Raw genomic sequence first — 27,987 nt, 5'->3', positions numbered from 1 at the left:
GGACATTGACCGTGAGAAGGCTGGGACGAACGCGCAGAAAATTTCTCTTCCGCAAATACGCTTAATAAAGCCTGAATCTCGTCGTCGGTCCAGCTGCCTTTTTTATTTTTATTAAATTCCATATTTGCAGACAGACAACTCTTACTGCATGGAACTTCATTACTGCATGAAGCCACGAACTGCAATAGATTCTAAAAATTCCGGTTAAAATAAAATGCTGCGCGGAGTTATCCAATCATAATGCGGCGTGAACACAACCAATCAGCATGTTCAGCGCACAAGCCCCACCCGCGAAAGTTCCTGAACTTTGAAAAAGTACTACCTCGCGAGCAGGGACTTTCGGAGGGGGAAATATCTACCCGGAACTTCATTTAGACCCTGGTTCCTGCGGTGTAAACACACCGAGTACCAGGCCAAAGTTCCTAGTTCCTGGGTAAAGTTCCTGCGGTGGAAACGCGGCTTTTGTTCTTAAACCATTGCAACTGACTAAAGCCCCTTTCACTCAGAGATTCCAGAAAATACACTGATAATGTGTCCCGGGATTTGTCCTGGGATCGTTTGATTTTGGTTCATTCACACTGCCAGTGATTTTCTGGAATTTGTGCGTGAGAAAGTGAGAAATGTTCTGTACATTGAATTTAGCATTTAAGGTTAGGATGGTGATTATATCCGGCCAATCCTGTTTTTTCTGTATTTGTAAGATTACTGAAACTCTTAATGGCTCTTTCCTGCCAGTCCTATTTCTCTCTATTGTAAATTAAATGAGTCAGATTACTGAGACTCCCACCCTTTGTCTCTATGATAATTTAAGGTTTGAGCAATCTAGTTAGGCTGATTGGATTAGCATCTCAAGCCTCTGAATAACTAGCCTGACTTCGTCATACTCATATTCTAGTCAGAATGTGAGTCTGATACTGCACCATAGGGCTTTGATTATGAGGCGTGTCTTAACCGAACCAGGAAAAAAAAAAACCTGCACTCAATTGGATAGACCTACAACCAATCAGAGCAACGCAGTAAGTGTTTTTTTTTTCGGCTTCCTGACCAAAAAATGTTGTGGGCGGGGTTCGGGCTGGCATCCAGGCTACTGAATAACTGTTATGCTGATGAGATCAGGGTTGGGGAATTTCCGGTAACGAGCTGACTTCCGTACTACATTTGCATGTTTTGTTTCAGAGTGACTCCACCCCTATGTAATCCCTCCCTCTTATAATGTATATATACTACAATGTTTGACTCAAGACGTCAAATAGAGATAGAGATAGAAAAAAAAGAGATTTTTTCCCCCAAACATTCTTTTCAATAAAGTAAATGTCAACACAGGATAGAAAGCTGTACCTTGCAACAGATTTCATGCACTCTTTTTTTTTTCTCAATGTTTTTTTTTTTTTTATTTTACTAAAAGAATAAGAAAAATATACATTATACATCAAAACATTTAAGAACCAAGGATATAACAGAACAGTAAAGGACCCCCCTCCCTCCCAACCCCATGTAACAGTCAGACCAGTTAATAAAACAAAAACAAACTAAAAAACTAAAAAAATATATAAACATGTACACTCAGAATAATTCTTTAGCAGAGTGTTCTCCACAAAGGTCGGAAAAGGTTGCCAAGTGATAAAAAATCTCTTATTTGACCCTTTCATAGAACATCGAAGCTTTTCCAATTGTATGTTATACATTACATCTTTAATCCAGTGTCCATTTGTTGGAGGTGAAGAGTTTTTCCATTTGTACAAAATTAGCCTTCTGGAAAGAAGTGAACAGAAAGCTATAACATCAGTCTGGGATCTGCTTAGATTATAATTTTGACTGACAACTCCAAATATTGCTGTTGACATGGCTGGGGCAATGAATTTACCAAACATTTTAGAAAAGGACTCAAAAATGTAACCCCAGTATTCTAGTAATTTTGGACATGACCAAAACATATGATATAAAGTAGCAGGAGCTTGTTTACATCAGTCACATGTAGGGTCTGCATCACTTTCAAATTTAGCCAATCGGTTCCTTAGACCAATGAAGACGATGTACAATTTTAAACTGAGACTAATAGAAGATGAATGTATTCTCTGGATTGCTTCGGTAGTTTAGTTATTTGGTAGTAATATGTATTGTCATAGCCAGTGGACCTTGGTCTGAAATAATTATGGCTTTGTAATTGCATTTTATGACTGACGATAGAAGGCTTGTGTCTATGAGAAAATAATATATTCGTGAATAGGAGTTGTGTACCGGAGAGAAAAAGGAGTAGGCCCGGGTGATAGGGTTACGAAATTTCCAGACATCAGCTATTCCGTATGTTTTAAGTAAATTCTGGATCGAATGCGCTGATTTAGATATTGAAACCGTTCTGGATGCGCTACGATCCAGAGTGGAGGAAAGGACGCAATTAAAGTCACCACCAAGGATAAGATGATGCATTACCATATTTGGCAATTCTGAGAAAAAAAATTACTAAAGAAAAGGTGATCGTCCAAATTTGGGGCGTAAACATTGGCTAAAATAACAGGGAGCCCATAAAAAAGGTCCCACCACGATTAGGAATGGCCCATCCGGATCAGACTCAATACTCGTAGCCACAAAGTGAATATTTTTACTGAGAATTATTGCAACACCTCTAGCCTTAGATTTAAAGTTGGAATGAAAAGTCTGGCCCACCCACTTACTTCTAAGCCGGCAGTGGTCAGAGACACGTAAATGGGTCTCCTGAAGGAAGGCAATATCAGTCTTAAGATCTTTTAAATGAGCAAACACTTTCTTACCTTTTACAGGGTGGTCGAGAGATTTAACATTCCAACTCACCAGTTTAACTGAACAACCATTTTCCCAATTTGTCCTGACTGAAACAATACCATAAATGACAACAGTCACCGCAAGTCAAAATCACTAATTTAACATAACTGCATCCAACAAGGTAACTAGCTATAAACTTCCCACTGGATTTATATTGAAGAGGGAAAAATCTTCAGTTACATTCCGGTGTCATCCCCAGCGACGATATACTTAATGTGGCCCATGGCTTTATCCGGGTCCAGGAATTCTCTATCCACGCCGTTGTGAGTGATCCATAATCGAGCAGGAAACAGTAAGCTATATCGAACACCTTGTTGCTCTCGTAATAGTTTCCTGACGTCCGTGAATGTGGCCCGTGTTTTGGCGACACTGGCAGTGTAATCCTGGAATATTGCGATGGAATCGCAATTCAACTGGAGGGGAGCCTGACTGCGTGCTCGATGCAGGACCTCGACACAATCCTGATAGTAGTGTAGCTTTGCTACAATCACCCGTGGCTTTCCTCTGGGGGTCAATGGTCTTAGACTGGATGCGAGCGGTCTACCAGAACTTCTTTATCCAGTTTCAGCACCTCGGATAGTAATTTAGAGACCGACTGCATGGAAGCTGATCCCGGTCCCTCCGCGACATCCATGATTTGAATATTGCACCTCCAAATAGCATCTTGCCGAAGCCCCTCAGACAAAGCTGCGTCCCAGGTATCTTTTGTTAGGCTGTACTTTACTCTCGCTTCCTGAAACGCCCTCCTCACAAGAATGGCTCCCCTCTGTTTAACAGGAGTCACAAGACCGAGGGGATCGTATAATCCGGAGACTTGACTTAAAAGCTCTCTACGAGTAAGTGGGTTGGGTGTCTGCTCTCTTACTTCCTCCCTCGTCAGATCTTTGCCCAGCCTCATCTTCCTTTTCTTCTTAGAAAAGTTCACAGCCACCATCAAGTGGAGCTTGTCATCCTCAGGGGTATAGCCAAGGCCAAGTGCTTTATTATCTTCCTCGGTAAGTTGATTCGGGAGGATCAACGTCGTGGGCCCCCTCTTTTCTTGGCCCTTAGGTTCTCTCCTCCCACTTTGGCCAGAGTAGACCCACGGCTTCATATGAAACCCACCGGCCTCAAGGATCCGCTCAACGTTGGACGTCATTTGCTTAAGTTGACCCTGATCATTATGGGAGGTGAGAACATCGTCCACATAGGTGTCTTCCTCCAGTATTCTACGCTCTTCTTTGAGGTGGCTGAACTTACGCAGATTAGCAGTCTCCCGCATAGCAACCTGAGCGATGCAACCAGCTGGTTTATCACCGATATTAACTCTTGTGATTGCATATTCATCAATGTTTCCACCCTCAAAGTCTCTCCAGAGAAAGCGATGAAGATGCACCTCCCGGTCTTCGAGCCAGACTGAATTATACATCTTCTTAATATCACCGAGTGCAGCGAAAACACCCTATCTGAAGCGCAGGAGGACCGCCCGGATGTTATTGAGGACGTCTGGACCCTTGATGAGAAGGTCATTTAAACTCTGGCCCTTGAACTTTTGGCTGCTATTCCAAACAAGGCGAACTGGAGTAGAAACAGAGTGGGGATTTGGTGCGATCAAATGGCTGATATACCACACTGGCCCAGTCCAGCTCTCTAACACCTCTCTTGGTAGCTTAATTGCGGCTTTCCTTTGAACCATCTCATGGACTTGCGCGCCGTAGGCCACCTTCCATTCCGGTTCCTTAGCCAATTGCCTCTCAGTCCTTAGAAACGTTGCCTCAACAGCCTTCTTATTATTTGGTAAAGAGGCTGGATCCTCTGTCCACGGGTACTTAGTGTGCCAGTGAGGCCCTTCACAGTGGTGATCTCCAGCTACATAAGTCAGCCCACTTTTCACCAGCTCCAGTTCCCGCTCCTCTGAGAGAGTCATCTCCTTCCCCCCAGGCTGGCACTTTCCACAACGGCAGCCTCCACACCGAGGCTCACAGGCAGCACCGATGCTGTCCCATCTCCACCATTCCAGGAAGTCCTGACAGACAGCTGAAGTGGAAGCCTGGATGGCTTGGGGGATATAAGCTTGTGTTTTGCAGGTGAGCTCTTTGTACCTTGTTGCTGCTGCCTGCATAGAGCGTGCGAAATGCGTCCTGGACGCATGGGCTGTGACAGTAACTTTTTCTAGTAGGTCCGGGTGCGAACCTGCTACAGTCTTGCCCAGAGGACCATCCCACAAGACAAGGTCCCCAACGGAACGTACTTTCTGAGGTACAAGTTGGCCTTCCTTGTGACTGATAGGAAGCTTGATTTGTGAGGGTCTAACCAAGTCTTGGAGGTGGACGTCAGGAAAAAACTTCTGCAGCTTCTTAGGCGACACGTGACGATGGACCTCCGCAATCCTATCAAGCCCATAGCACACAAGTTGATGGGATCTTAAGGTGCCTTTTGGTGTACCAACCCGGATCTTCAAGGGGTATCTCTTCGTTTTCACCGTGACTTGCATCCCTCCGACTCCATGAACAATCAACGTCACGTCCTCACTCCTCAGGTTCAACTCATCTGCAGCATCATGAGTGATGTAATTAGTGTCCGATGCCAGATCTATCAAGGTCCCGATCTTCTGCCCGGCATTCACAGTGACGTCAAGGATCATCATTATAACCGGGAACTCTTGAAGACCACTCTCTACCAACAAACCACACTCGGTTGCTGCCGAGTTGAGTGTCCTTGATACTGAATTGCAGAAGACATTTCGGCATTGTTGGGCTAACTCTGGGGACAGCTTAGTCAGGAAATCTTCCTGGGCGTCGGTACCCTTTCTGCTTCCTCCTTCTGGACTAGGCTTTGGCCTCCTCTGGAATGGGCCCTTGTTTCCAGACCTGGAGCACAGGTAGTAGTGATGACCTGGACCTTGTTTGTCTTTACAGCCTTCACTCCTGCACAGGTAAGTGGTCTTACACTCCTCCTCATCCGTATGGACCTCAAGACACCTTCCACATGCCCCAATCCTACTCGCCGCATCTTTCCTTTCCATAGGGTTTAGGGCTTTAAACTTCTTGCAGTAGTACAACTTCCTTCTATGGCCGCTCTCTCCACAGACGATGCAGCCCATTTGAGGACCCATGGACTTAGTGGCCCTCGTCCGGCCATGTTTTGGTGGAATCTTTAATTCCCTCCTGTTGGGATCATCATCCCTTAATTGCTCCAGTTGCTCATAAATCTCTTCTTGGCTTCTCAAAAATGTGAGGAGCTTGTCAAACCTATCTATAGGTCCAGCCTCGTCCTTTTTCTCTGCTGCGTAAACCAACCACTCCTTTTTCAAGAGCTCTGGCAGCTTACTCTCCAGTGACTTCGTGACAAGGGGATTTTTTAGAGCTCCCGTATCTCCCAGCTCGCTCAAGTCGTGTAGAGCCTTCTCGACCATCTGTATTAAATCCACAATCTTCCTGGGCTGATGGCTCTTTACTGGAAGTAACGATTGTAACTCATCAATGATCTCCAGAGCTATTCTGGTCTTATTTCCAAAGCGGTTTTCTAGAATCTGGAAGATCTCATCTGCTGTCCCATAGTTTGAGAGGCGAAGATCTGCCACCACTTTCTCCTCAAGACTGTCCAGCAGCTGAAACTTCCTAACCTCTTTGGAACCAGTAGGCTCTCCTTGCTTCTGGAGCGCCTCCCAATCCTTTCTCCAGCGGTGGAAGTTCCGCTTGTTTCCATCAAATTTTGGGAGCGCCGTCGGCCTCAATTTGATGCTAGCCACTTGGGGATAGTGGGTGGTGACAGGTTGCCCCTCTTGTTTACTCTTTGCCTGCATTAGGACAGCCCTCCCTGAGATCAATCTAGGCACGCAGATCTCCAGCTCCCTCATTCGACGCTGAAAAACCTTCTGCTCCTCGGGAGGGGCCCACCGGCACCACTGGCAACTAGCTTCCTTCGCAGCTTTAACTCGTCCTTCCAGGTGTCTGAGCATAAAGTCATACACGTCTAGCTTTAAATCAGGCTGGACAGCTGAAAGGCGCTTACATTCCTCTTCAGCCACTTCTAACGCCAGGGAAAGTTGAGGATCGCCAAACCTTCCCCAAAGGGCTTTTTGTATAATACCCTCCACCTCCTCCAGCTTCTGTTCACACTCTTGTGTTGTCCTTTTGATGTCTGCCCTTTGCTCATCCGCTACAGTGGACTCTTCCTCTCCATTCCACGCCTCAACGTAGGCAGCTTCCAACTCCTCGTTTACTTCAATTACCTTGTCCGATTCCAGTGTAAACTTACTTAAGGCCTCCCTGAGTTCTTCAACCGACATACTCTTACATGATCTGACAATCGTGTTAGCCAGTCGAGAAAACACTCTTTTAGCGGTTGTTCTCTCAGTTTCAGTTCTCAATTGCTGCAGAGTCCTTGATTCCGCCATGATTCCGTTGGGGCCTGGAGGGTTTGGAGCCTGGAGCGTTTGGAGCGTTGGGGCCTGGAGCGTTTGGAGCGTTGGGGCCTGGAGCGTTTGGAGCGTTGGGGCCTGGAGCGTTTGGGTCTGGAGCGTTGGGGACGGAACCTCAAGGCGGTTTTTCACTGCCAAGTATTTTGAGCTGCACAGGTCCCACACTTGAAAGGGGCTTCTTACTTCTGAATTGAACACTGGATACCACTCACAAGAATGAGACGTAATTTGCCTTTTCTCAATTTATTGTAGAATTTCAGTAGGTGAAAAACCTTTAAAACCACACAACAAACCAGTGTAAATATTTACAACAAAGCTCAAGTAAACAGCAATGCACATAAATTTAATCACCAAAATTTCACACTGTACACACACTGCTTATGCTGATTTTAATCTGGTAAGCATTAGCACCATACCATTTCTTTTTACTGTTTTACACTACAGCAAATACGCTTAAAAAGAAAATAGCTCTTATCACCAGATTTGCACTTTCAGTAAAGGAGAATTTAACTACGTTTACCATAATAAATATTTTAACAAATAAATTATACATTTTAAGAAAGTGAATTTTAGACAGAATTAATTTAAACAGATTGACTATATGAATTTCTTAACATACCTTTTTAAAATTACCGTTACCACTACTGCACGTTTAGACTCAGACTTAATCAGATAACAATTATAAACAACCCGGTAAGTCCATCACATGCACATTTACATGAAGCCACCACACGCAGGTGTTAGTGCATAGATTGCGCAATACATAGACGAATTCCCTCTTACCGGCAGTCTCTTCAGATGCAAAGCAATCCCGTGCAGTTTAAAATCAAAGTTTATTATCCAACGTTTCCACTGCGCCCACGCTGCTCACAGTACACAATGAAATGAGCAGCGCGAGCACTATTTCAAACCCAAGGCGCGTGCCACGCTGATTGAAACCAGCTTCACCTGGCGTTCATTCCCGTGTGACGAGAGGCGTGACAGCAGACAATTTGCCGCAACACCTCCCACTCGAGCATTCCGATTAACCAAGGAAAGGTCGCCGAACTTTAAGGCAAACCTGATCAGGGAGTCTGCTCCTCGCGCTGGGGATAATTACAGAAGATATGTTGCTTTTAATACAAAATTAGATAAAAATTAGGTAGGAGCTCAGCCAAACACGTTCTATTCCATCGCCTGCTCACTAGCGCCCCCCAGATTCCATGCGCTCTTTTACATTACGAGTATGGAGATCAGTGTTCCATGAAGAGTATGGCTTTTATTTGCTAGTTCAGAAGAATGCCACTAAACATTAGACTACTTTTATTACATTTAATGTGAGTTAGATTGTTTACTCATGCATTTAATGTAATCAATGTATTTATTATAAGTAAATGTCATACTACTGTTTTTGTCATACCTGTTGTAAAAATGTAATATGTAACCTCTTGTTTAATGGTGGATGAGTAATGGTATACACTCTTAGGCATTAATGTGGCTTCTTTTTTTTCCCAGGTATTATATCATCTTCATAAAAAAATGAAAAATATGTCCAAGAAGTCTGAGCGGTCAAAGCGAAAGGTAAGAGATTTGTTTTGTGAATATGTGTTCTTTTCCTGGTCTTGACAACATTTATTAATATTATGGTCTGTAAAACTGGGTTTTGTACGATTTTTACCGGATTTGATGGCAAGCTGGCATGATATTACCACAGTAATTTTGAAAATGCATGCTTTACTTGCATTTTTACTGTAGCGATAATCATATGGTCAGAGCAACCATGTGACTTTAATCAACTGGATTCTAATCAATAGAATCCCCCCCCCCCCCCCCCCCCTCATTCTTTGGATTATGACAAAGCATGTCATGGGACTTTTGTTAAGTTACCAATTCACAAACAGCTTATCTCTTCATGAACTGCACACAAAGCAAATGGGGCTTGGACTTGATTGAATTACTGACTCTGATTCACACACTGGCGTTTGCCACGAATGGTTAAACAAAGAAATGCATTGCTTATCACATGTGACACAGACATGTGACCAAAGGGCCCATCTTGGAATCAGAATCACGCGAAAGAACCCCTCCGAAGGTGACAAGACGAACATTGTCCATTCAGATAAGCGCAAAAACATGGAATCCCCCTTTGGGGAGGGAGGAGGGGGGGGGGGGGGCGGGGGGGCACCGTCTCAACGAACTCTGAATACACATACACACACACATACACAGAACAGAAGATGACCAAAAGTTCTCCGCGTGACCGACCGCCGGGTGAACTCGCTCACACACACACACGCACACACATACACGAGAGACAATCATTCTGAACACTATGATAAAAATCACCCTGTAAATGTGTGAAATGTTTTTCTGGTTGTGCCTCATGATTCCCTGGTGACAAAACTGGTATAACTGCATGTAAGCTTTTTACGATATGTGATCAATTTAACATCCGTTTAATCACGAAAAAAATCATGTATCTGCATTTTACTAAGCCCTAGGAATGCCGAACTTGGTATGGTTGTAATCAGAATAATCAAAGAAGATTGAATCATCAACCCAAAATGTAATATGATGCATGCTTTTATTAATACTAGTTTAGAAGTGTATTTCGAACAAGTTTTATCCACTATGCACATGACCCATGAAGGCGTGTACCTCGGGAAGCACAAGGTTTAACGACCCGCCTTCCTGCCAAACGATTGGATCAGACACGTGAGAAAGGCGTGTCTCGAGCTCCTTCAAAATAGACCGCCACCTTCTCCTCTTTGCAGTCTTTAGCCAGAGAGAGAAATCCCAAATTTCCTGCAAACTCCAGCTGGAGTTCTGCCTATTCTTTATCGTCGTTTTTCCTACTTTGTTTTAATCTAAGTTTTCTTTTATTTGATCTACCTCCGTTTGATAGTTGACTTCGGTCAGTGTATTTACGAACGAAACAAGCCTAAGATTTATCGTTTCTCGTACGGGCGCAGCTGAAGCAATCGCAAACATCTGCCTCCTACCGGAAGACGCTCCAGACACGCCAGCTACCGACCAGCCTCTGTAACACAGCCGCACGCAAAAGGGGACCGTTTTAAATCAAGTAACGTACGAATCTCAATTAAGTGCTGCTTAAGGTTGTTTAGATTAATGTTAGAATCCTTTGGGTCTCTGTTGCACTGTTGTGAACTGTTCTGTCTCTCTCTCTCACTCTCTCTCTCTCTCTCTCTCTCTCTCTCTCTCTCTCTCTCTCTCTCTCTCTCTCTCTCTCTCTCCCTCTCTCTCTCTCTCTCCCTCTCACTCTAACTGTCTCTTTTTAAATACCTCATATTGCAATCCTGTGTTAATTGTTTGTTTTGATATGCATATTATTTACTCCTGCGTGATTTTTAGTAGTCTATATAACCCTTAGTATTGTGTTATTAAATTCCATAATCCTTTGAATCGAATCTGTCTCATTGTCCCATGCTTGAAGTCTCTGTAATATGTCAAAGGTCTGTAAAGTTGCCAAAGCTCTACCTCGGTTAACTATTTTAAACATCTGAAAGTGCCGTATACGAGCAAATACTTCCGTGTGGCCACCGGAAAATATTCACTCGGTATACAGGCAGGTAATCTTGTGATATAAGGAAGTTTTCGGCTCCGGTCCGCAGGACGAACCGGGATGCATGACAAACTAATTTGGAATCACATGTAAATTGACCCTGATAATTAATCTGACTTAACTGACCTATATATCAATAATTACTACGATCAATCGTGTTAATTATTCATATATGGTAATGTTTAGTCCATTCCCTATTTGGGATAATTTAATTTATGTATGCGATTACATATTCATTATCTAATGAATAATATTCCCCATTTGAGTTAAATAATTTCCCCAAACAAACTCATTGTTGCTACATTACGTTCACAGACATAACCGACTGTGTTTATGTGAAATTTGTGCATTTTTGACATAACATTGTGTGTATTTGACAGTTTAAGCCAAAACTCTTAGGAGAACTCCTAGTGGTAAGATAAAAAAAAATTGGTGCATACGGCCCCATGTGTTTTTAAGTATTATTAAGTAATAAATATTGTGTAGTCTATAACATACATTAATCAAATATTATACCTACGGCTAATTCTAATCAGCTTCTAATTCTATTCTATTCAGATTCCCCTATTCGGATTCCCCTATCTATACACATATTTAAATCACATTTAAAATACTGAATACATATAGAGATGGATAATACAGAACCACCAAAGGTAAGACTAAGAAAGGCAAACAACCTTTCACCTGCACATCTCAGCTTGTTTTTCAAAATACCACTTGTTTGATATTTTGTTAAATAATGCAGTGACATTCATGTATTTTTATAATGTGGCTGTATAACCCCGTATAACATGTATAACCCTTCAAGAACATTAATAGTGCACAGCCTGAGCATTTCAGACATATTGACTTTCAAATCCGATATTTTAAATGCACTGCTTGGTTAAAACTGACAAATTCATGCATGTCATGTAACCATTGCATCTGTGGTTTTAGCTCCTTACTTAAGATAATGGTCCATAATAGCCAATACGCTCCAGAGTGGTCTCTTGTAACCAGTGGCGACCAAGCAGGGTGTAATGGGTGGCTGGGGTCAGAAGGGAATTCTAATAATGCTTTTAATCATTGTTGAAAGTAAGATTATCCTAACCTATGTTGGGATCTCATCTCACACACAAAAAACACTACACCTCAATGCAGTTATTTTTATGCTGAGCTAAATTTGACCTTTAATGTGAGAAAGATTGGTGTTATGGCACAACTACAAATCTGATATCTGTATCTATAGCAACAAATCAGTAAACTTGGATCCTTTTATAGTAGATTATGTATTCATCTATTCATGGGTATTATGGGGAAAATGTTGTTTCAGAACATGGATTTCATGTCGGTCAATTATAAAGACAATGAAAAGGAGTGATCGCTATCTCGCATGATCCATTGTGTAGTAAAAAAATTAATTCAGTCTGCAATGTACTGAAATGACTATAAGGCAGCAAGAGAGTCCAATAACTTGAAGAGAACAATTTTCACTGGTATTTATTAATTGTATTTATATATTTATTTTTTGTGGGTATAGGTCTGAAACAATTTCTTGAGAGAAACATGTGAAGTTCTAGCTAAAATATAACATAACATTTAAAATAAATGCTGAAATTGACTATATTACAATAAACTGCACCTATAGGAGCCTTCACACACAAATAAATGATTTAGCTGCTTGTTCAGTTTGCTCTGACCAATTAAACTGGACAGTGGATTTCTAGTTACCAGCTTCCTTTGCATGACTGCATTTTAAGTTGTGTTGTTTTTTGTTTTTGAGCAAAGGGGGATACTTGTTAGTGTTTAATGAGCAGTTATGCTGAGGTTCTTGAAGAGTAGGCCCTATCTGTTATTGCATAGCATTGTTTTGTCATCACCACATGTGATATGTACTGTACTGTGATCACAAGGACAAACACCAGGTGTAGTATGCCAAAGGAGAATATATGAGCTTTCTTAGCAGATGCTTTCTTACCAAACCAATCCATATGAATGTGAACATATCACAATGAGTAGAAGTGTAAGTTTGACTAAATATGTCTTGACACAAGAAGTTTATAAACAAAACAGCTTTAGTGATTCAATAAAAGGTCTGCTGTTTCGATTTCCCCTCCTACTTTAGTGGACAAAGATTAGCACTGAGAAAACTACCCATAATTCCATGCAGGGTTGTTTGAGTACTTCGTTGTTATTGCTATCTGTAGCTCTAATTGAGGGTCAGTGCTGTCACAGAGCCCCAAACAGCAGGATTAGACAGCCAGATGCTAAATTTTTTCAATTAGCCTATCTCTATTGGTGGTTACCATGCCTTTTATATATTTTTCCTTCTGCTTCTTGGTGAACGTGATTTCACTAAGTACATCATGGTCCTGGATCAACATGTTTGTTAATCCTGGAACAACATTCCAATCAACCAATCATATTTGAGGGACAAGGTTTTTTATTTATTTTTTAGTTTAGGCTTACAACCAGGTAAGCTTCTACATCAGTGTTATTCACCTATCCTTTCCTTCTGATTTTAGGGATAAGTTATGGGTAGGGTTAGGTTTAGTGGCAGGGATAGGGTTAAGAGCTAAATTTTCGGACAGGAATGTTGTTCCAGGATCAACAAAATAGAGAGGTGCAGGAAAGACGTCAGAACAAGGAAGACTAATTCACCAGTGGTTCCTTCCAGATTTTCCTATGGGGTTTTATAATGGGGTTTTTCAATTTAAATTTGAGTAAAATAAAGCCTGTTCTCATGTTGTAGAACTTATGTTGTTTAAAAAGAAATGTGAACGTCTCGGGTTATGACTGTAACCCTTGTTCCCTGAGAAGGGAACGAGACACTGCGTCGATACGGCACGGGGAACACCCTTAGCGTAACGCATCTTAAAGCTCCAGTCCGTAACTTTTTTGGGTTAAAAATGATCCAAAATAAATTTTTGAGCAAGTACATAACCAGCCAGTGTTCAAAACTATCTGCTTGCCTGAGCTCGATTCAAAACGGTAAGCTTTTAATAATGTTTTTAATTTCAGTGGTACTGGTGGATTTCCGCGGGAAATTCTAGCATGTCTTTGCGTCATTATGTCACATCTGTACATATAAAGAAGGTGTCTCGGCTAGTAGGCTATATTGCGTGTGAGGATGTTGGAGGTGGAGATTTATAGTCTTTTCTCACAGCACTTGATATAATTAAACGTATTAATTTGATGGCGGATCCAGAAAGGTTCAAACGACAATCACCAGTGACAACTGCAAAAGACTTGGACTGAGAGATTGGAAAAAGAGACTGCAACAGGGCCCATGCGAAAACAGGGATAAATATCTGAAGGGCTTTAAATGTAGTAACGCAATGCTGATGTTGTTAACATTAACAATTTAAGAACAAAGTATAATTTGCACGGTTTGACGTGATATGATAAACGATTGTTAGATTTAATCAGCGCAATTTAGGCTACTGCAATGTTTTTTTTTCCCAGTTGGTTAGAAGAGCAAAAGCGGATGTTACTTACTTGTTCAGATTACATTTTAGGGTGAAAATTCTTATGTTGGTCATACTTCCAAAAAGTAGAATCTGTGATTCCGAATGACAGTATCCACACCGGCGCGGTGACTGACAGCTGCACATTCTCCTCAAAACATTTGCGCTGTGCCGTGCCGAGGTACAACTCACGCAACTCACAACTCACAAGATGATAATTCCGCGAATGACTGCAATAGGGGTTATGCGCAACATTCTTCCGGGTTCTACAAAACGGGTATAACTACTTCCGGTCGTCAGCTACTGAGGTAAACACAGCGACATTTATAGCCGGTGTTTACAGGAGCTACCCATTCTATCCATTTCAGATGTATACCGTATTGCCAAACGAACGTCCAGGGCCCCGAGTACTCTGTTAGATAAAGGATTTAAGTTTTACGCCTGCTCATTTAACGTTATTCATGATTATGAAGGTATAAGACAGTGGTGTGTCTCCTTACCCCATAGTTAATTTCCCCCGACACAGAACAGATCGGTACACAACAAAAACTGCTGTTCGGATGTTCTCGTTTCTGATACTTTAGCATTCGTGACATTTTAATTAAAAACAGAAATAAGAATTGTATTATAAAAAAAAGCAAAAATTAAAGGATTAGTTCACCTCAAAATAAAAATGTCCTGATAATTTACTCACCCCAATGCCATCCAAGATGGCATGTCTTTCTTTCTTCAGTGGAAAAGAAATTAAGTTTTTTGAGGAAAACATTTCAGGATTTTTCTCCACACAATGGACTCAATTGCAACCAACATGCTGAAGTCCAAATCAATGCAGTTTCAAAAGGCTTTGAAGTGCTTCAAAGGCTCTGCACGATCCCAGTTGAAGAATGGGGTATTATCTAGCGAAACGATCGTTCATTTAAAAAAAAAAAAAAAATGTATATACTTTTTAACCACAATTGTTCGTCTTGTGCCGTCTGCGACGCGCCAGGCATTACGACATCGCGGTGGAAACGTCACGCGTCACGTCATCTATCTAAGTTATCTATCTGTGTACTCCGGTTCTAAAAGGCAGGGAAGGGCGAAAAATTCCATCTCATTTTCTCCTCCAACTTCAAAATCGTCCGACATCTTTGTTTTAATTTATTATTTAAAAAATATATATATTTCGTGACGTTTCCAACGTGATGACGTAATGCATGGCGCGTTGCAGACCAGCACAAGACGAACAATTGTGGTTACAAAAGTATAAATGTTTTGGTTTTTTTTAGGATATGAACGATCGTTTCGCTAAACAAGACCCTATTCCTCAGCTGGGAACGTGCACAGCCCTTTGAAGCACTTCAAAACCCTTATAAACTGCATTGATTTGGACTTCAACATGTTGCTTGAAGTCCATTGTGTGGAGAAAAATCCTGAAATGTTTTCCTCAAAAATCTTAAATTTCTTTTCCACTGAAGAAAGAAAGACATGAACATCTTGGATGGCATTGGGGTGAGTAAATTATCCGGAAATTTTCATTTTGAGGTGAACTAATCCTTTAAATTACCTCAGAGATCACCTAACCACTGCAAACCGGAAATGCTTAGACCTGTTTTCCGGCGCTTCGCATAACCCCTATTGCAGATTTCGAACAGAGATGGCGACAAAGAGGAAAAACTGCGGACTGCAGCTTTAAGTATGAATGAAACTAATCCAATCCTGATTGGTGCTGCGTCATGACGTAACACGTGACGGCATACACGGAAACTACAAAGGGATGCCGGCACACAACAGAGTTAGCTTTTGCGATTAAGCAAGTCGTTCCCAGGCGAGTGTCTCGTTCCCTTTTCAGGAGACAAGGGTTACAGTCGTAACCCAAGACGTTCCCTTTCGAGGGAACTCGAACTGTGTCGATACGACAATTTGTGGAACGAGTACCCACCTTGCCACAACAAGCCCTGCCACAGTGTGAAGCTGCGCACAGGCACACTTAGAACGAGAGCAGTAGAGTGCCTGGCGTAGAAGGAATGTACAGGCTATAAAATCTGATAAAAGTATGGGGGGTGGCCCATCCTGCTGCATCGCACACTTCCTGGATCGGGGCCCCTGAAAGGAGGGCTCTAGAGGACGCCATGCCTCTGGTTGAATGAGCCCTCACGGCCAAAGGTGAAGGTAAGCTGCGCACCTGATAGGCCATAGAGATAGTCTGAACGACCCAGTTACTGATGGTCTGTTTGGATGCGGGAAGTCCCTTCTTGGGCGACCCGAAGCACACCAGCAACTGGTCTGACTTCCACCATGAAGAAGGCCTCTGGACATAAATCTTGAGAGCTCTGACAGGGTAGAGCAAATTAAGTCTTTCTTCATCCGTCGTCATGTGAGGTGGAGGATGAAAAGCCTGCAGAACCATTGGCCGTGTCACATTAGATGGCACTTTAGGCACATAGCCCGGCCTGGGATGCAAGATAGCCTTAAAGTGCCCCTATTATGCTATTTTAAAGTTTCCTAATGTTGTTTCGGAGTCAACTGTTTTGGAGTTGTTTTGGAGTTTGAAACAGTTTTTGGACCTTTGATGCATGTAAACCTGTTGTAGGCATCAAACTACTGTTTCATTTCCTCATAATATACATTTGCATATCACAACATTTTCAATGATTCTCAAACGATTCGTCAGATGAATCAATCTCTCTAAATCCCTCCTTTCCGTGAGCTACTCTGCTCAGATTGGCCAGACAGCTTAGCCTGTTGTGATTGGTTTGCTGCGTACAGCTCCCGCGTCGAAAACAAAAACGCCCATTGCCATAACAACGTCAGCTCTGCTTGTCCTGAGGCTTCCTACACCACAAACTAAAGACAGTAACAAACAATGACGTCGATTTTACCATATCAATGTGAGCGCGAGTCCGATAATAAAATTTTGGAAGAACCATTCATTCAACCCGAACCTCCATCGCAAGGACGACTCGAGCAGGACGTTTCTCAGTGATAGCTACGCTACTCAGTTTGAGGTACATTATGAGATGTTGCAACTGTAATTCCTCACCATCAGTATTAACAAGTGCATGTCCATCAACAAACCGATTATTTTACTTGTAATTTATTTACAGAGTATTTTTCTAATATATTGCGGTGAACACGTGGAAACTGTATCAATAACAGTGTATGTATGCAATGTACATTAGCCAAGCTCTAGAGTGAATTATCTGATGTAACATAAACATTGGTAAAACAAATATTTCCTCAAAGTAGTGAGAACGACAGACAATCTGCATTAATAGACACAGTTTTAGGTAATAGTGGCCCAGCTGATCAACAGAAGTATTTCAGTAAGACAGTAATAATGTGAGTTAATTATTTAGCAGGAGACCTACACAATATAAAACTTAAAACTACGTTTTTTGAACACCATCTTTCAAGAGCAAGCGGTTTGCGAATCCTGCATTGAACTCCGAGATTTGAGAAGCAGTTCACGAGTTCACACTTACGAATGATCAGAGTGTAAATAGTTATGCGTAGTTGCCGTTCTGTCCGGGGGGAGAGCTCCGAGCTCGAAAATTGGGCCCGAACCCAGAGTACTCAACCACCTACCACCCCCCCCCTCCAAATTTCAACGGAATACGGGTGAGTCTACTGCGTATATTTAGAGGCCTTACTCATGCAGATTGAGTGGACCTGTTGATTATTGGTTGCTGACAGCGAGTTGGAATGATTTGATTGTTTGATCATTAGAACGTGTTCCTCTCGAACCTTGTTAATAAAAACACCATTTGTCAGTAAAATAAAGGGAACACGCCGTCTTCTTGACATTATGTTGTCCAGTATCCACAGGAATCAGCTGCAGTGTTTGAGTGTTCAAGGTGTCCCTGGTGTCTGCGCGTGCAATACGTGGGCGGGCAATATACTAATGTTTCATCTTGACGTGACGACGAAACGGCTTATGACTCCTTTGAAAAACGATTCATTTTATTGACTCAGAGTCGACTCTTACTTTTGAAAGACAATAACTTAATATACGGTGCACTTTCAGATTTAAAACTTTGCAGGATGTTTTCATTCACTTAGAGCTATGTTACACACACTACATGAAAGGTCATTTTCAAAAATCCATAATAGAGGCCCTAAGAGAGGGATTTACACAAGACATCCCAAGAATATCGCTGAACTGAAACTTTTGTTTTGAAAAATTATGCTAAATTTTACCTGACAGTTTTGCAGGTGTGATCCGCAATTATAGAAAACTGTTGATGGACATGGTTGCTGAACAAAGCAAAGCTAGTTCTACCAGAAAGACTCGTTTATTGGCTTCTGCATCTGCAAACTCAGACATGTGTAAGTACCGATATTTTATACTACGAGTATTAGAACACGATTGGTTAGATGAGACAGTAATAAGTGATGTAACAAATGAGTCTTCCTGGCAGAACTTACGCTAAAGCTTCCATTTATTGAATTCAATGTCCATTATTTTTCCATCATGTACTGTGAATGTTTAATCCATATATTTAGTAAAGACACGAAAAATGGCCAACCCCGCCAACCCTGTTTGTCTGTTGTTGTGACCAATCAGATCAAGTTTTAAGACCAAGTTATGCAGAAAAAGGTTTGTATTCTTTTTCCTGTAACTGTACAACAGAGTTGCCATTCAAAACTGAGACTAATATATGTGCAGAAAAAAATGCTGACATTAATTGATAAGGAGCTGGTTTAAGGTATTTTTAATTAATTGATGTTCACTGCACCATGTGCAGCTTTGTAATGGAAATTGGGATCCTTTCTGTCATATGTGATTGCCATTTTTTAACTGTTTTTAGGGGCTTGTCTCAAGAACCTTGAAATTAGAAATGGTGGACAAATAGAAATAAAGTAATATGGTTATTAACAAATCATTATAGGCTCATTATATAGGTATTGTATATCAAAGTCAGTTTGTTGCAAGACGAGACCTCAGTCTTATCAAAAATATTATGCAATAATGGTGCCCCTCTTTCTCCCTTTTCAACATTTCTCTTGATCCCCTTGTGTGAGACTGAATTTAGCTTTTAAAATGTACAAACTTTCCAGGCACTGGTGCAGAAATGACATGGGTATGGATTGGGTAAAAATAGAGAGGGATCTAAAACGGCCATTTGATTCAAATGAGTTTGTCACACTGGCGGGAAAGCAGGCCTAATACTTGCAGTCCGTTTAAGTCTCTAACAAGGGAGGATTAGTGCAGATTCATAAAATTTATGGTAATTTCACAATACCAAAAGCTCTATAGCCTATAAGCATAATTTTTGCACAACCCTAAACTCTTTTTTCCAAAAAAGCAGAATATATACTGGATCAGTTGTGTAATTCTTATCATTGGGCACATACGTGTCAGCAACAGAAGATTATCAGTGAAACACAAAGGTAAGCTTATTTGCAGGAGTGGAGAATAGCAGCTGGTGAGGATAACAGGTAAGAGGTGAAGTAGTCAGATAGTTTCCATAGACTTAGCTGAATGGTAACAGTGCTTTCTTGTGATGTAGGTGGTGAGGATCATAAGAGTCATTGGATATGGGAAACAGATGACTGAAGACGGAAGACAGATGAAGGCAATTTAGCATCAGGCTGTAGATAGCCCAACCGGTAAGTGGTCATGTAAGTTGAAGCATGTATACAACAACAAGACTAAACAACTGATGAAGAGATTGACAGCTTAAATGGAGTAAAGCTGATGCGGGTGAATGATGGCAGGACTGGACATTTGGAAAAACTGGAAATCGTGACAGTACTCCCTCCCTCCCAGAAGGCCGTCCTGGAGGCTGACAAGGGGCGGCTTAGACAAGGCAAGTTTATTTACGTACAGTATATAGCACATTTCATACACTATGGTAATTCAAAGTGCTTTACACATAAAGGAATTAAAATAAAAGCAAGGAAAATGAAAACAGTTTTAAAGGTAACTAAAAGAGATATAAAGATGATACAGTTGAAAAAGAAATTAAAAGAGTAAAAAGATGACACATAGATGAACTTCTCATCTGGCAAATCACTGGTGTATCATTTTTCACAGCTCCCAGTTTTACTCTGAGATTTTCCCATGGTGATAACACTGTGTCTGTAGTGTTCTTTCGGGCAAACAGGAAGCCTCCAGGGCGGTCCCGGCAGTTTAGGGGCCCATTGCGGTGCAGATAGCTCAGGGGGCCATGAAGGATTGGCCCCCGTGGCCTTGACACTTGGCTTGGCCATGAAGGTTGGAGACGTATAGATCCCAATAAAATCTTCTTGGGAGGAGCTATAGACTCTTGGGCTGGAGAGGACTCTGGAATGGGCAGAGTCAACCTTTCAAACAGCCCACACACCAAATGGCCAAGGCCATAATGGTCAACGCTGCATTCTCAGGAGCTGACTCTGGGGCTGGAACGGGTTCGAGAATTTCCCTTACTTGAAAGGACGGGTTAATTTCTCTCATTGAAACGGACTGGTAACAAAACTCTGGGACTGGAACGGGCTTGTGACTGGACTCTGGGACTGAAGCGGACTCTGGAGAGCATTCTGGAGCAGGCTCTAGAGTGGATGAGTAACCCAAATGCTTTCAGGATGGGATTGGATGAGGGTTGTAATTGTCCTCTTTAACTTCAACCAAGGAATCAGAACTATTTAGCCAGAGGATGAAATTAATGGAATCGACTAAAGGTGAATCATAACGACTAGGAGACAGGAACCGAATTACCTCATCATCCAGTCCCATTTGAAAGTGGGTATTGAGCGTTGTGTTGCTCCAACCCACCAGATGGAAAAACTCTAAATTCCTCCACATATCACTCCAGAGGACGACCATCTTGACAGAGGGAGAGGAGATGATCTTCAGCCATTTTTTTTCTTTGTGGTCTAGTATTCTTTCAGCAACAGAAGAGGACAACGCAGGTATCAGTGAAACACTAAGGCAAGTTTATTTTCAGGAGTGGAGAATAGCAGCTGGCGAGGATAACAGGTAAGAGGTGAAGCAGTCAGATAGTTTGCATAAAGTTAGCTTAATGGTAACAGTGCTTTCTTGTGATGTAGGTGGTGAGGATCATAAGAGTCATTGGATATGGGAAACAGATGACTGAAGACTGAAGATAGATGAAGGCAATCTAGAATCAGGCTGCAGATAGTCCAACAGGTAAGTGGTCAGGTAAGTTGAAGCATGTATACAACAACGAGACTAGACAACTGTGATGAGGAGATTGACAGCTTAAATGGATTGGATCATCATAAAAGTTTATTGAATAGGATAAACCCCTTGAGATGAACCATCTCGTTTTCGAGGGGGTCCTAATATACAATACAATACAAAACAAGGGTCAAATCAAACACATTACAATAATAAGACATAAACAATACCACAATCAACACGCTACCACAAAGATGAAAAAACAACAACAACAAAAACAACAAAAAAATAAATAAATGAATAATAATCATAATCAAAAGATAAGTATTTAGGTAAATACAACCACTAGATAGCCACTCAGAGGCTGTGATCAAATACTTGCCAACAAAAACATAAAGAATAAAGTGACTTGTAAATTATATGTAGGTATAGTATCATCTGAAACATGAACAATTTAATTCAAAATAAGAAGACAAACTATTTTTAAATATATGAAATGATGTTAAAGATCGTATATTTAAAGGTAAGTTATACCAGTCTGAAGGAGCCTTAATTGACCCTTCGCAGGGAGCTTGATTGACAGGTAATCTGACCAATCATACTTCGCCATCCGCCATTTTGTCCGACAAAGCAGTCAGGAGAGTTAGTAGATTAACATGGGAGGATTTGAACTTGAAAAACGGAATGTACTGATGCCTTTCCGCGGTTAAAACAACATTCCTTCTTATGTTCATTCATGTTTATTTGATGCTATAAATGAACTAGAAGGAAGAGATGATCGGATCACGAGCAGCTTTAACTGATGCTCTACAGCGATCTTCTGTCACGACACATTAAAGAGCCACAAAACGGTTATTGTTTAAATTTCTTTTAAAAAAATTACCAAATTTGAAAGGTGAGACTTTGTTTAATATGTTTAATATCAAAAGTAACCGAAAAGTAACCTGGTATGTCCTGTCTGTCAGCGTGTTGTCAGTCCACGATGTATTTTTCACTGCGTGAGAACATGGTGTGTGTGTGTGTGTGAGAGCAGCGTAGCTTGTCGGACATAGCGACAGTAACTAAGGGGGGCGGGTCTTTGCGAACGGTCAATTGGATCTGATGCGGGTGAATGATGGCAGGTGTGGATGATTATGAACTGTGTGCAGGTGTGAGCCAGGAGGGATTATGGGAAATTTAGAGTGAAGGTGACCGTGATGGTGAAGTGAATGGAGATTGTGACAGTATGAGTATTTTTTAATTTTTTTGGATTTTTTAAAGATATACAGGGTTTCCACACGTCCTGGAAATTCTGGAAAAACAAGTTGTTGTTTTTTTATTATACTGTTTAATCTTGCTGTGATGTAGTGACGCTGTCTTGTGTTGGCGGTTGCAAGACCTAAGAATTTTAGAAAAAAATACTGTTTCACTAACAAAAATAGTTCCAGATCAGAATGTTTCTTAACAACACACGTGGTGTTTCATTTCTGAATGAAACTACAATTTTGAACTAAACATTTGAGAAAATTATTTAATGACCCATTCATAAAAACCATTACTAAATTCGGAACTGCATACTAGTATACTTTACGTACTACTTTTACTACATCTTTCTATGACAGAAATAAGAGTAGTATGCGGTTCTGAATTCAGTACGTCATTTGCTTCGTTCGTAAATGAATAAGCATTTTGAACGAATCGTTTGAAAGGTTGACTCTAATGACTCACTGAATTTCCAAAAGAAAGAGAACAAAAAAGCCTCTGTCCCAGAGCAAAGGAATGGATTTGCCATCCTTTAATTACAATAGATAATAGATTTTCTTAAAGCTGCAATAGGGAGTTTTGAGAAAACGTTGACTTAGCCTGAAAATTTGAACAAGCACAACTTACAGGTCCCACCCCCTTGCTCTCTGCTGCGCTACAGCCCTCCCTCCACAGCTCCTCCCCCACAGCGGAGCCTGCCGTGAACGCGCAGGCTAGTAAGCAGGGCCACCGATGACGGCGGATAAACAGTTATGGCACATTCACTAGTAGGGACGAAACATCAACAATATGCTTTACATTGACTAAGGCCTGCCCATACTTTGCCTACAAACTTGGTCCTCAAATCATTACGTATTTCGCAATACATGTAATGTAACTTTATAACATTGCACCCTTTCTATAAGTTATTTCAATAAATAGCTAGTAAGATAATATAACGGTAACTAACGTAACAGTATGTAAGTAATTATTCTAGCGATATGTAGGCCTAATCCTAGATAAGGTTTGCTAGTACATTATTTCAGCAACATGACAAGCCAGTGAATTAGCAGGTTTCAATTGTTGCTGTGCACAGTGCGTGACATTTTATCTACATGTTACGCGGCTAGAGTTTTGACACCGAGTCAATGGGCTCTGTCTAATTCTTTCTTTTTCGCTTGTTTATCATCATCGGTCTTTTTCCTTTTACCCGTCTTTGTTTTATGAGCAGGTGCCACTCGAGAAATTGGCAGTTTAGGTTGTTTCTCCGCCATTAGCACAGCTGCGGCACACCGGCAATCTTGAGTTTGAACGACGGTACGCACTGTGCAAGAGAGGGGTGTGATCAGCGGGCGTGATTGACACTGCTAAGACATTCCTCCTGGCTCTGATTGGTTGTTTCTGACCGGGAGCGGTGTATTTCTGCAAATGGCAATAGGACCACTGGGAGGAGCCAGCGGAGCTTGATTTTTTCACAGATTATCTGTCTCATATTCTACTGTCAGGACATAATGACTGTTTTAACAAATATGTAAAAAATCATTTTTTACAAAAGTTACCTACAGCAGCTTTAATCTGGCCACCAGCGCTGAATAATAAATCCTTTGACAGATGTCTGTCAAACGTTCCATTCGACTTAAATTATTTTCCTACCTGTGATAAAGTGTTGGGAATTAAGATTTTAATTATGATTTTGGTGACAGAGCCAAATGTCACGCATGTCATGAAAGAGATTTCAAGGAAATGTCATTATGAAGGATATTGTACATTGTGAATGCTTTATTCCCTTATCTGTATTGAATCAAGTAATATTTAAAGGGGTCATATAATGCCATTTTTGTACAAGCTAATATGATTCTTTAGGGTCTAAATTAAAAGTTTGTAATATACTTTTTATTAAAAATTCTCATTAGTATTGTAAGAAAACACTTATTTTACCTGGTCAAAAACAGCTCTGTTTTCAGCACGCCGTTTCAGTGCATATGACTTTAAATGATAATGAGCTTTGCTCACCCCGCCTCGCTGTTCTGTGCATACACCATTTGTAACACAATAACACAATAACCATAACGTGTTGTTCAGTATAAACGTGGGATTATGAATTATATTGAGAACGTCATACATAGAAAACATGCCGTAATGTACCCTGAGTGTAAACCTTAGACGCATTCATTGTGAAGCGTGCAGCTAGCGATTTGCAAAGATTAATATATAATTTAAAGTTTAATAAAACGTTACACTCACTTCAGTTCTTCTGGAGCAGCTGCAGGAACACGAATAGATGGTACCGATCCTTTCAGGAGCTGCTTCTTAGCAAAACCAGCTTTATACCTCCTCATTTATAAAGCAGTCTGGTGTGTGAAATGATTCGCGCAAACATGAGAGCATTGACGTTGCTCGTGGGGAATATTCCCTTCGAAAACAAACTCAGCCACTGCGTCTTCAGCGGTTCGGATTTAGGAACATTAAAATGACTGCTGTGTTCGTTATTACACCCAAGAACAGAACACCACATTCGCTTAGACGCCATTCTGCTCATAGACAGTGCTCCAGCATATCAACAATGACCGCGCCGGTCCGCGCGGACTATGATTGACAGCTAGCTCACGAGCGAGGGCGGGTCTGTGTTGAAACGCGGCTGTCATTCAACAATCGTGGGAGGGGCGTGCGAGCTTGTGACGTCACAGGCTCGAACGGCTCGATTTGAGGCAGGGGAAAACATATAAGGAGATTAAAACAAAACCACTGGATGGATTTTTATCATTATATGATGGCTGTATACAGGCACTGCCAACACACATTTCAGTACAATCAACTTGTAAAAGTGCATGTACCATTATATGACCCCTTTAAATGGGTCCTCCATCGGGCTGGGACACTGTTTCTGGTTGTCTCCATCCCAGGTGATGGCTCTGGTCATTACTCTACACTCTTAAACAGTCTGATACAAGAGCTCATTAATTAACAAGATGGTCTTTTCTTCTGTAATTTTTTGATTGCTAACAATTAACCCTTGTCATAATAAATGATGGCAAATATCCTAGATCACCCAGTCTAAAATAAATTGAAACTACAATACACATTGTGAACAAAGCTTTGTAAATGATTACTGGTCCTGCATTTGTGAAACTGATAAAGCTGGATGAGGTACTGAGAAAGAACAGCTAAAGTTAAAATACTACAGAGTGATTGAGAAATAGAATAAGTGTCACGGTAGGTGTATGCAGAGGAAGACGAGAAGTCGAATTTCCAATTCAATAAACTTTACTTATAAACAAATCAACAAACAGGTATACGCAGGCAGACGGGCAGAGGATAAACACACCAAGGTAACACAAACACATAAACGAGAACCGACCAAGACTAACTGAACAGAAGGAAACTAAATACAGATACCAATGAACAATAATGAGGTGAGGAAAGGTGACACGGATGATGATGACGAAGAACAGGTGGGTGATTGAGGGAGTGAGTTCAGGTGTGGAGACAAGAAGGATTCTGGGAAGTGTAGTGAAGACGAAGACAGAATGGTGCAGACGACGACTTTGACAATAAGAGTATGTCTGTGCATGTTAAAGAGAAAGAATGATTGAGAAGAGAAGCTCCAGAATAAACACATCCACTCTTCTGTTAAAGATATCACAATCTCTGATGGGCAAACCCCTCTGAAGCTCTCAAAGCAGAACAGATGCTCAATAGTCTTAGGAGGTCTTTGACCAGTGCGTCGTGTCACAGCTTTTTTAGCATCTCACACTCAAGAATGTTGTCAAATTGGACAGATAGTGAATCTTTTAAACCCTCTGGAATGCATTGCCCTTTGCTACCATTGTAAGGGCTTTACTGTAAATGTGATTTTTGTTTGTTTTTAACAAACTGTGAGACTAGTCAAAATGATTTTCTGGTCATTTACAGCCTGTCACAAATGCTGTTGATAGAGATGAACTTGTTTTGAACCCGTATACAGTACTCTGAACTGTGTGTTTTATAAATGCCTACAGTAGCATATGAAAATATTCAGAACCCTGGGACATATATGGTGCTCTACACAAAACTTAATCTTATCTTATGTCCTATCACTCATTACACAAGCAGCCTATATAAATAGCCGCTTACCTCAGTCCAGTGACAATACTTCTAGCATCCCTCCTCCACCCCACATCCTCCTCTATTTATGTTCTCTCTATTATCCCTCCTCCACCCCACATCCTCCTCTATTTATGTTCTCTCTATTATGTATTGAATATGCTTTAGTAATCTCTAGTAAAGTACTCCACATACTCCATTTATCTCTCAAGTCAAGTCTCATGCTCAAGCCCTTCCATAATAGATAAGATAGCACTCCAAAAAGGTTTAACTTTATCTCATTTAAGGATCATCCAAATATGAACTCATAAATTATGGTTTATTGTGTAAGGGCCTGGATACAGGATATAGTTTAAATCATTCTGCAAGAATTTTTCAACTTGAACTGTTTTCCCTCTGTGTTAAAAGATGTTGTTTGGCATAAATCTAACAGAGCACATTACTGTGTGAGCACCATCCCTACAGTAAAGCATGATGATGGGTGCATTACAGCATAGGGACGCTCAGTAATATGCCAGAATGTGCTAGAATCCAATTCAGATTCGCTGTCCTAGTCCACTGGCAATTTCTCTTCTTGACTATTTTTTTTGGGCAGCAAAATGATTACGGATTACATTGAATTTATTATGGATTTCATGGATACTTGACCTAGTAATTGCCATTAATGTGATTAATGATTTGCTAAAATAGAATCTGTATAATGTAAATGTGGCCAATTAAACTTACAAACTAGCAGCTAAAATTGCTATCAAGGGTGGCCGTACAATAAAATAACTGAGTTTGGTTAGCTTTCACTTTACATTGTGTTGTTTTAATACATTGATCAGTACTTGATGATGTAAAACCTGTTCACACCATTAATATCACTCAGTCATACCAAGAGATACACCTTTAGATAACTTTGTTTTGAATCTGATTAAAGATTAAAAATGAGAAGTTGAATGATGTTTTAGAGTGCATAATGTCATAAAAGCAGAAACAAGGGACACTCGCTTCTCAACAGACAAAAGTCTGAGCTAGCAGCCACATCAAAGGGAGACCCATTACATTGGTGTTGCACACCACAGCAAGGATTCCATTTCCTTTGAGATCAATGGATTGATGTTCCTGCCAAAGAAACTGTCTTCTCATTATGTGGCAGGTAAGGAGTCAGCATGCTGTAAGGAAAGGCAGAGAGCTAAAGCTTTTACATATTTAATTACCAGTAAAGCATGATGATGTGGCATGAAATGTGGCCAATTAAACTTACAAACGGGCAGCTAAAATTGCTATCAAAGGTGGCCGTACAATAAAATAACTGAGTTTGTTTAGCTTTCACTTTACATTGTGTTGTTTTAATGCATTTAACCCACAGAAAATATGTTGGCATTGG

The 27,987-nt window shown here is 41.0% G+C and overlaps 1 protein-coding gene across 1 annotated transcript in view; it reads left to right on the top strand.

Moving 5' to 3' along the window:
* galr1b (galanin receptor 1b) overlaps window positions 1–27,987 on the top strand; it is a 106,834-nt gene that overhangs the window by 18,542 nt on the left and 60,305 nt on the right. The window contains exon 2 of the mRNA XM_056265444.1: window positions 8,696–8,761. Within this exon, the coding sequence (XP_056121419.1) occupies window positions 8,696–8,761 (66 nt within the window). The remainder of the gene's footprint in view (window positions 1–8,695; window positions 8,762–27,987) is intronic.

Source organism: Rhinichthys klamathensis, unplaced genomic scaffold (genome assembly GCF_029890125.1).
Source record: "Rhinichthys klamathensis goyatoka isolate OS25496 unplaced genomic scaffold, OSU_Roscu_1.1 h1tg000232l_1, whole genome shotgun sequence".
NCBI classification, from domain to species: domain Eukaryota; kingdom Metazoa; phylum Chordata; class Actinopteri; order Cypriniformes; family Leuciscidae; genus Rhinichthys; species Rhinichthys klamathensis.
The sequence above is the reverse complement of the archived record's forward strand: the minus strand, read 5'-3'. Positions and strand labels throughout refer to the sequence as shown.